Below are 10,131 nucleotides of genomic sequence, written 5' to 3'. Positions count from 1 at the left end.
AGGAAGGCAGGGTCTGAAGCCGGCGTGCCGGGCAGCTGGGGCGGCAGCGCCGTTTCCGCGCTGGGGCCGGGAGGACGCGCGGCTCGGGGGAGCAGCGCACCGGGCGGACGCTCGGCACGGAGCTGCCGCCGGGCCGGGCAGACCCGCGCCCCGGTAGGGGCACGCGCGCCCCGGCGCCCGCCCCGCCGGCCAGAGAGCGCGCGGGTCACCGGCCCCGGCCCTCGCGCCTGCGCGCGGCGTGGACAGCGACACACCTGCCGAAACAGCCAATCTGGGAGCCGGCAGCGCGCGCCCCGAGCAGGCAGCGCGGCAGCGGGGAGCGGGCGGAGGGGCACCGGCCGCTGTTGATCTTGGGAGCCGCACAAAGCCGGAGAGGGTATTTAACCCCCTGCGGGCCCCTTAGAACCTCTTCCGAGCTCCCAAACCCAGCAGCTGAGGAAATAGCGGGGTGTTTTCCTTACCTCGCCTGCAGAGTATCGCCTTCAGCCGACTCTGGTAGAGCTGCTATGACTGAAACAACAGGTTACCCCGGGTGAGTAACAGGGGAGGGTTTGAAATAGTTTTAATAAGACAAGAAAAATGTTCTCTGGGTTTTGTTTAAGCCTTATTTGTAAAATTGACCTGTATTGTTACTTAGTCGCCTTCCACCCATTAAAGCAAGCGGAAAGGGAAGGCAGACCGGCCTCCCGCTGTCTGCAGAATCTGAATTTAATTTGCACTTGTACTGCTCGGCAGTTATTTGGGACAATATAAATATAAAATCCCGATTTGCTAAGAGCTTAATAAGCTGTCACATACCAAAAAGCACAGTACGTTACCCACTAGATATTTCTGGCAGAATTACATGACAGAAAGAGCTAAGGTTGCCATTGACTAAATTGATGATAAGTATCGAGAAACGTTTTTTTGCCAAATGCGCGGACATAATAAAAGAGGCGTCGAGGTTACCAATAGCAACGGATGTAAGGAGGGGGACAGCTCGTGTGACAGCAGGGCTCTGACAGAAAGGCAGCCAGGCTGGACACCATGCAGAGCCGCTCGTCCCTGTCCCGACCCTTCCCCGACACCAGGGCCACGCGTGCCCCTCGCAGGGGCTCCCAGGCCGCCCCGCGCCCCGTCCTGCCCTGTCCCCGTTCCTGCGGGCGCTGCCCGGCACCCACTGCCCCTGACGCGTCTTCGCCCCGTCTCCCCGCAGCGGCGGGCTCGTCCACATCAAAAACCCACACTTGGACTCAATGGAGGAGGACGTTCTGTATCACCTGGACTTGGGAACGAGGACGCACAACCTGCCAGCAATGTTCGGGGACATAAAGGTAAACCGCAGATGCAAAAGCGAGGCAGCAGCCCCCAGCCCCGCAGGGCTCTCCAGCCCCTCATCCTGCAGCTCTGCCGTCCCGTGCCGCAGCCTCGCTGCTGCGGATGCTCCCGGCATCCGACGGGGTCCGGCTGCTCGGCAAAGGGACTCAGTGACCCGGGGCATCCCGGGCAGGGAGATCGTCTGTCCTTGCTTGTTTAGGGCAGAAATCCCACGAACAACTTCTCCTTTTAAAAACCTGCCATTCCGTAAAACCTGATTTTATATTGGCCCCCATGTTACAGAACAGACGGACGAAGCATTTGCCCAAAGCATCTGATCATCATCTACTGGAGACAAGGGGAAGAGGATGTCAGGTTTTTGGCTGAGACCTGCTGTCAAAAGCAGCCTGTCACGACCATGTTCCTCTTCCATTTTCAGTTGGAGCGTTTCCCCAGCAGCGGGGGTGGGAAGGGCCGCGGTGCCCTGGGGCCACGGGGCCGAGCAGCCCAGCACAGCGGCTGCCACGCGTGGGCTCCCGCTCCCCAGCACCGCTGGCAGCCGCATCAGCAGCGCTGCCCTTGCAGCCGTGTGCCTGTCCCCCTCCTACATTCAGGGAGCATTTTTTCCTCTTAATATGTAAGATTTGTCCTTTTTCCTCCCTGACTTTATGGTCTCTGTGTCATCAGCGGTGCTCATTAATTGCAGCTGGCACTGTTGATAGAATAAATTAAATGACGAGCTACTCTAACATCTGGTTTTGCTTTGCCATCAGTAGGAATACTAACAGCTTAAGTTTGCTGAATTATTTTAAATTTTCTTGGCCTGGGACTGATACCCAAGTATGTGCAGCTGTACAGCTGTCCGGACCTAGCATAGTCACAACCCGAAAGGAGTAAGTTTGGTTGTAATATTAACTCCTGTTTTCGAGACCCTCAGTTGTTCTGATATCCCCTGATTGCCTGCAAGGAAGCAGCACCCTGCTGCGCTCTCCGGGGAGACGTGTCCGGCGCAGCCTGCCACTGCCACGTTACGGCTGAATCTCGGTACCTGTTTTAGCTAAAAAGTACCAACAAATTTATATTTTACATCCAGTTCGTCTGCGTTGGCGGCAGCCCAAACAGGATGAAGGCGTTTGCCCAGTTCATGCACAAGCAGCTGGAACTGGCGGGCGATGGCGAGGACCTGGCAGACATCTGCGCGGGGACGGACCGGTACGCCATGTACCGGGCTGGGCCGGTGCTCTCCATCAGCGTAAGTACCGCGCCGTGCTGCACTGCACCGCAGGCGTTTTCCATCCCGGGCGCTCACGGCAGCCCCTGCCCTGGGGTCTGCTGCCGCTGGCGTGGTCCGGCAGTGGGCTGGTACGGGGCCCCGTCTACCCCGGTGGCCGGCGCGACCTCTCCCTCCTGCCCCTCTGCCTCCCACTACACTCACCAGCAGATTTTTCCCCTCTTTTCAGTTTTCAGCCATTACCACCAGTGCAGCCTTTTAGTCATGGTAAAGCTTCTTCTGCTTGAATGGTATTTCTCAGCACCCTACGTGTTCAGTTCAAAAAGCATCATTAAAAATGAACACGCATGTATTTTGCTCAGCTCAGCAGTCTGGCCATTTCGGAGGCGAAGACCACTTCCCACCATGCATGAACTACGAAATATTGGTGGAAGTATTACATTGACATGACCTCTCTTGCTTTATTATTAATTATTCTTTAACAGCAGCAGTATGTTTGGCATTCCACAAAGGAAAAAGCAAATACAGGCTGTGCTGATGAGTGCTTGTACCCCAAGGCTTCGTCCTGCCATCATTTCTTCGGGCACAAGATTAGTCTTAGATCTGATTCACAGGAGACAGCGTCACTCACACAACAGAGCTCACGTTTGGTCCCTCTGACAAAATCAAACCAAACCTGACCGGCAGAAAAACCTGAGGGAATCAGTCTGAAAGGATCCAAGGGGAAAAAAACCCCACAAGTTCTGCTATTCCCCAATCTGACAGCCGTTGTGGCACACCTAGGAGAAAAGCCGACGCCGAGCTCTGGGCCGTGCACCCCTTTTGCGCCAGTGCAGAAGCCATGGACCCCCAGGCTCATCCCTGCGAGGGGACGCAGGGCAGAGCACGCAGCGAGCCTCCCCCAAAATGCTTCGTGCAGAGCAGCTGCCAACGTCGCATTTTTGCAAGTTGCTTAGAAACACAAATGAACTCAAACATACCGGAGGCAGGAACAGTTTCCTGCTTGGAATATTTACAATGAGAATACATTTTTCAGGCATTGGCAAATAAGTCAGGCTGATGTTCCAGAATAACAACATGCAAAATGTTTTCATATTTAAAACATGATACAAGCCCAATAGACCATCAGTCTCGCAGCCAAATGAAAAGAGACGAAGCAACAGCAAAACTGACCGCGTATGTTAAATTAACTGTGCTTCTTAACATACGCTTCCTTCAGGTTTTTGAACATGATAGCAAAACTAAGAAAATGTGAGGCATTTTTCATGGGGAAAAAACCAAGTCCCACACCACCAAACACCTTTTGTTTTCAAAGGTAAGTCCGAGAACAGGATGGTGGTTGAGGAATGGAGGAGAAAACTAAGATGATCACGTGAGGGAGCTCTGAGCAGAACGCAGAGGCGGCCTCGACAGCTTGAGGTTTGCAGAACATCTGCCAGCCCCGAGGAGCGGCAGCGGGGACGGGGCGGCGGGGCACTGCGAGCCCCGGCACAGGACGGGGAACGGGACAGTGCCAGCGGAGGGAGAGCCTGCAGGCAGCCAGGCAGGCGCTGGGGATGGGGGTGGAGGGACACCAGGGTGGGTGACGCAAGCCAGGATGCAGGATAGGTGGCCCACAAGGCGTGAGGCTTCACGCAGCAAACACCTGACCCCAAAACTGGTCCTCACCAAGGGGTACAAACCTACCCACTGTCTTTTGTGCCCAGCGACGAGGGCAGAGGTGCTCTGGCGTGTGGCGAGGATGGGCTGGCAGACACCCAGAGAAGCGGAGGCTCGGGTTGTCCTCGCTGAAACTCACCACTCCAAGAGTATGAGCAGGACACAACAAACAATGGAAGTCAGCATGTGGCATAAGGGGAAGGTCTTGGAGTATTCAACCATCAGGATGCATTTGTGGAGAGACCTTTCTTGAAGGAGAGACACCATCTGCACACCCGATATCCTGGTCCCCAGGGATGAACGTCAGCTCTAGTGATAAGAAGAGCCTCCGAAGCGTCCAGGGGAGCAGAAGACTGTTAGGTGCTTTACCTGGACAAACTACAAAGACCCCGAGATGGCCCTCCCCCCTCAAAAAATCACTGTTCGCCTTATCAGTGGAAAGGGGTCACGGCGTAACCCTGGGCTCATTGCAGTCATGTACCTGTCACCTGCTGCAGCATCACAGGGAATGACGTTTTTCTTTTCTCTCCTCCCAACAGCACGGGATGGGCATTCCTTCCATTTCCATCATGCTTCATGAACTAATCAAACTGCTGCACCATGCAAAATGCCGAGACGTTACTATTATACGCATCGGTACTTCTGGAGGCTTAGGTAAGCTATCCATGGTCTTTCTTCTGGGCAAAAAGGGTATTAATAAAAAAAATCCTCAGCAATAGGTCATCTAAATTTGAGGATTTTGTCAGGTCCCCAAATATCAAACATGATGACACTTTGTGCTGGGTTAAAACCCAGCAAACTTTTAGAGACTGGCTTAGCAGAGTGCACATTTTCGTAATGAACAAAGGCCTTGAATTCACAACAGTTTGGTATCACTTTTCAAACAGAAAACCTGACCAGCCATCAGGAAGAAAAAACAAGTCTATCCCAGCCAGACCCAGGACAGTGGAAGTCACTCTCATGCTGTGGGATCCTTCCGGCTGCCTCAGTGTCTGTAGTCCTCGTTGCTAGTGGGACTCCCACCCAGGCAGTGATGCTGCTCACGCCTGCACAAGCTGGTGGTGGGGATTTCTGCAAGGCAGAAGCCATTAAAATGCTGTCACTCAGCACATTCCCACAATCACTCATCGTGTGCTGATTCTGTACATTTTACTTGTATATCTGTGCTACTGCATGAATTTCAATTATTCTCTCACATCTGTTTTACTCACTAAAAAGAACCACCCCACAGTCACACATACATCTGTAGGGACTTTTCTGTCATGCTGAAGTTTTGCAGCAGGTCACACGTGTTATGAGCTCTGGCTTAGCCTGAACCTTCATTTTCACAGGGATCGAGGCTGGGTCTGTTGTGATCACGGACATGGCGGTGGACTCCTCCTTCAAGCCACGGTTTGAGCAGGTGGTGCTGGATGACGTGGTGGTGCGGAGCACTGACCTGGACAAGGACCTTGCGGAGGAGCTACTCGCCTGCAGCAAGGAGATTCCTGACTTTCCCACGCTCATTGGCCATACCATGTGCACCTATGACTTCTACGAAGGTAAAACGATCTTTGACTGTTCTTCCTCCCCACAAACATAATGCCAAGCCTTTACGTTCTTACGTAGGCAAAACTACCCAGGCTTCCAAAGCCTAAGAAGGGCTGCAGGAGCTGACCCACCCGATATGTTAGAGCTTGTTCAGCTGTCAGAGCAGGGTACGTCTTCAGAACACGCAATACCAATTTCAGCACTTTGCCAAGGCGACATGTCCTCTCTAGCTGGTCTCCTGTGCAACTGACAGTTACATTTTGTAATGTCACCTGCAAGGCCAGCGCTGCTGTAGCTGGTGGTGGATCAGGAGTGAAGATCCACCCAACAGTGGTTGCTCCCTGGGACAATGCAAATGCGTGGGGGACCTCTGGGGCCGCCCGGTCCAGCCGTTGCACGGGAGCCACGTGCAGTCGCAGACCCTCCGAAAGCAGGAGGCCAGTAGCTGCACCCTGGCAAAGAAAACAGCCCCTTGTCCACAATCCTGTGGTGAGCCTAGCAGATGGGTGACACCGAGCTGTCTCCTACAAGATTGTGACTTCTAAACTACCAAACACTAGAAAAAGGGCAGGAAGCGTGTGACGTTTGTGTAAAGAAACTTTGGTTACTCTGGAACAGTTTCTTTTGCAAAATTAAATGCTGATTGCAGAGTAGATGAAATGTAATAAATGAAAAATTAATAATCTGAGGACTATTTATAAACCTTTGGATCTGCTTGCAAATGCAACCATCTGTGTATTGCTCAAGGCCATGTTTTATTTAAACAAAACGGCATTTGAGAGGATTAGCAGCAGGAAGAGCAATAAAACCAAGCACTCTGCCCAGGTTAGCACAGCCGCAGGTACGCATTTTGCTTGCACAAAGGACTTGCCGTTCTGTGCGAGAGGAGTAGCTGCGCCAGGCACGCGTCTGCTCTGTGGGCCCAGGTGCGGCTGCAGGACAGCCAAAGCCACCGCTGGCATTAAAGGAGAGGGTTGGGATGGGCGCCCGCACCCGGACGCACCGAGCGCGGCATCGGGTCCCACCCGCGGCGGTGCCCCAGGCTGCGGCAGGAGTGGGAGGGAGCACCAGTGCCCCGCAGCCCAGCTCCCCGGCCAGCACCAATGCCGCCCGCGCAGGGAACGCCATCGCGAGCGGCCCCAGCTGCCTGCCACCCGTGGCAGCCCCTTAAGAAAAATTAAGCCTAAATTAAGGAGGTTTTCCTCTCCCCAGTTTTCTCATTCTGCACACCTTGCTATGCCCCTCTTCCACAGGAATTTGGCATTTTTTGGATTTAACCTGGCAGACCTTCACAGCTGACATACGCCAGGGACCTCAGAGGAGCAGCGATGACTTGCCCCTGCAGAGTGCAATATGCCCCCTGTACTTAACACCTGCGGGCTTGCTCTTCCGCTTTACAAATATTAAAACCTGCCTCATTCTCCCCTCCATACAGAGGCATAGCGCGCTGGCTTTGGACACCGAGGTTAATGTGAGTCAACTGTTCAAAGGAAAACTTAGTCAGCTTCATACAAAACGTAGGCGCTGCTGGGCTTTCCGCTTGAGACTACGCCCGGTTCACCGCGAGCGTAAGCCCGCGCAGGGCCAGCAGTGACACTTCTCTGCTTCCTTTCAAGGTCAGGGGAGATTAGATGGAGCATTGTGCTCTTTTTCCAGTGAAAAAAAATTAGCGTACTTAAAAAGAGCTTATGACGCCGGCGTAAGGAACATTGAGATGGAGTCCACGGCGTTCGCTGCCCTGTGCAGGCTGTGTGGCCTGAAAGGTGAGTCCTCCCGCGGCCGCTTCCCTGTCCTTCCGCATCCCCGCGCTCCCCAGCCGACCCCCACCTGAGGGTTCCGTTTGTTGCGAGACTCAGACAACCTGAGGGCCAAAAGCACATTCCTAACGATTTTCGCTAGAAAAGTACACAGAAACAAATTTTGTGGCTCAATAAAAAACAAGTCTGTCTTAAGAGGCCTGAGTGCGTGTTGGACGAAACTTAATCCCCCTTCACCTCTCCCCTGGCCTCGAAACAATCCTGGCCGTGGGGCTGTAGCTGCCTTCCCCTCTCTGCCGAAGGGAGACGGGGCGAGCGGAGGGCGCCTGCAGAGCGGCGCCGCAGCCAGCGGCTGCCCCGGGGCTCCCGCTGCTTCGGCTCCACCGGTGCCTCGGGGCGCGTCCCCCTGCGAGCCCCGGGGAGGGCAGCGGGAGCGGGGCCTCCTCTCCTTCCCACGAGGCAGCGTCTTAAGGCGGCGGATGCCTGTCATCGCACGTGAGGTAACGCAGCGCTTTGGCCATCCTGCAGCTGCCGTCGTCTGCGTGGCGCTCCTGGACCGCCTGGAGGGGGACCAGATCCGGGCGCCCCGCGAGGTGCTGCGGGAGTACCAGCAGCGGCCCCAGCGCCTGATCGCGGCCTTCATCCGAAAGCGCCTGGGGCTGCACCCGCCGGCGGGAAACATGCTTTTCTCCAGCGACTGATGGGCGATGCAGCACAAGCAATGGGGCACCGGGTCCCAGGCAGCGCGGCGCGGGTCTGTGTCCCCAGCAGTGCCGGCGCGGGAGCTACCCGCCCCGGCACACCACGGACCCTTCCTCTGGGAAACGAAAAGGCAGACTGGGTCACGATGCACTCCCGCGGGCAGGTGCTCTCCGCGGCTGAGCAGGGTGGCCGGATCCAGTGAACACCACTGTGCGGGAGCTGCGGACTACCAGTACAGCGGGAGCTGCACCAACACGCTTGCACGGCTGAGGGGAGGCGCAGCCAAAGCTTACACAGACATTAGGACTGCGTTACCAAACGGCGTTCCTCGCTCCCATCCTCAGCGGTTGTAAAGGACCGTCCCGTTAGGGTCGCTCCTGCCCACAGCGATCCCCTAGGAAAGAGATCGCTTTGCATTTGGCATAAAGCCAAAACCGAAGTAAATGACATGCAAAATTAATCTGCATTTGTGACCATTATTGTTATTCACTGCTGTTACAAAGGCCATTCAGACCTTCATTCATACAATATTTAAAGATCTGACAAGTGCCGGGGCGTTTGAACACGGCGGGCCGGCGTGCAGGATGCCCACCTGGCGCAGACTGTCCCTGGCCGAGCAGGAGCAGCTTCGTCCCCGTCGCACGGTCGGCAGGTTCGGGCACGGGGCACATGGGGCCCCCCAAGAGGGAAAGGGATGGGGACCACACATTACTGATATACCCTTGACCTGATAAGCTTGACCCAATTTCAAGTAACTGCCAGAGACTGCATGTTTCACGTTCACCTGCTATCAACACCATCAACGATCCAGAAAATCATCTCCCAAGCTGTAAGAAACTAAGCTGCCCCTGGGTTGAGTGGAGGGTTTTTTGTGGAGGGTTACCTACAGCCTGAAGAATTTCCCACTGAAATCTCTTCCAGTTCTTAAGGTTCACTTATGAGCTTGCTTCCAAATGAATTTTAACACCTTTGGAACAATAACTTACAGGATTTAAGAGTTCTGGTAAACAAAATTTTAACGTAGCAAAAAACCTGGGAGAGGACTTAAGATGCTAATATTAAAAGCATGAAACGTGTAAGTGTAAAGATACTTACAGACATGCTGAGGGGCTGTCCTGCAGTAGTCGTTCTCCAGTCCGTATCCTAAAATCTGCTCCATCAGCAACCTCGGGGCCCTTCTAACCCCAGAAATATTTCCAAACACTTGTGCACAGCTTGATTTACCTCCCAAATATGCAGGTTTCTCTTGGCGTCCCTCTCATCACCCCACTGCACGTTGCCACGCCGCCTCCTCCTGTCCGCAGAGATCCATTTCTGGGGCATGGGGCCGGCGGCGGAGTGTGGCCGTCCAGGGTGCTCCCCTGATGGTCTGCCCCGGTGCTGGGACCCCTTTCATGGTCCCTCTGAACTACTCAACAACTTAACCAGCACTTTGATCTGGGCTACATTCGGTTTGCTGCTGTGAAAAAGCAAACTCCACTTTTTTACAAGAAAAGCAGATTGGTTCCTGGTTTCCATGCTGAGGTTGCAGTTTTCAGGTTCAAATATTAACCTGACGGGGGAGGAATCCCAGGACAGGAGCCAGTGTCCTTCCAGAACGGAAACAAAATCACTGCAGTGATTACCATGCAATCTAACCTATCATTCAAACTCGGTTCTGCTAAGTCCAAAGTCCACCTAAGAAAATTCTATACTAATAGGAATGTACCTTAAGTCCTCTGTGAACATAATTTAAAACCCCTCCAGGAAAAGACATGTGATACTTTAACATTTAGCCTAATACGGCAGGTGAGGTTCGCTCTGCCATAGCTTACAGAAACGTGAAAACTCATGTCATTATAACATTTCCTGAAGGGTTTTGATCATCTCTCGTGAGCAGTGCTAAGGTGAGGATGACGAAGTAAAGCGAAACATCCACCTCCTTCCCGCAGGAGCATGGAAGAGAGGTGCTTGGCC

The 10,131-nt window shown here is 54.0% G+C and overlaps 1 protein-coding gene across 1 annotated transcript; it reads left to right on the top strand.

The window, feature by feature from the left end:
• Nucleotides 1-506: 506 nt before the first annotated feature.
• Nucleotides 507-8,445, top strand: UPP2 (uridine phosphorylase 2; the record flags this gene model as incomplete). The annotated part of the gene is made up of 7 exons (XM_082001499.1): nucleotides 507-532; nucleotides 1,196-1,313; nucleotides 2,390-2,548; nucleotides 4,726-4,840; nucleotides 5,518-5,727; nucleotides 7,333-7,479; nucleotides 8,002-8,445. 7 exons carry the CDS (start codon nucleotides 507-509, stop codon nucleotides 8,172-8,174), a joined length of 948 nt encoding a protein of 315 aa, XP_081857625.1. The 3' UTR covers nucleotides 8,175-8,445.
• Nucleotides 8,446-10,131: the final 1,686 nt, after the last annotated feature.

This window comes from Phaethon aethereus, assembly GCF_964289735.1.
Source record: "Phaethon aethereus genome assembly, chromosome: 6".
Lineage (NCBI taxonomy): Eukaryota > Metazoa > Chordata > Aves > Phaethontiformes > Phaethontidae > Phaethon > Phaethon aethereus.
Note: the sequence above shows the minus strand (reverse complement) of the source record. Positions and strands in the feature narration are given on the sequence as shown.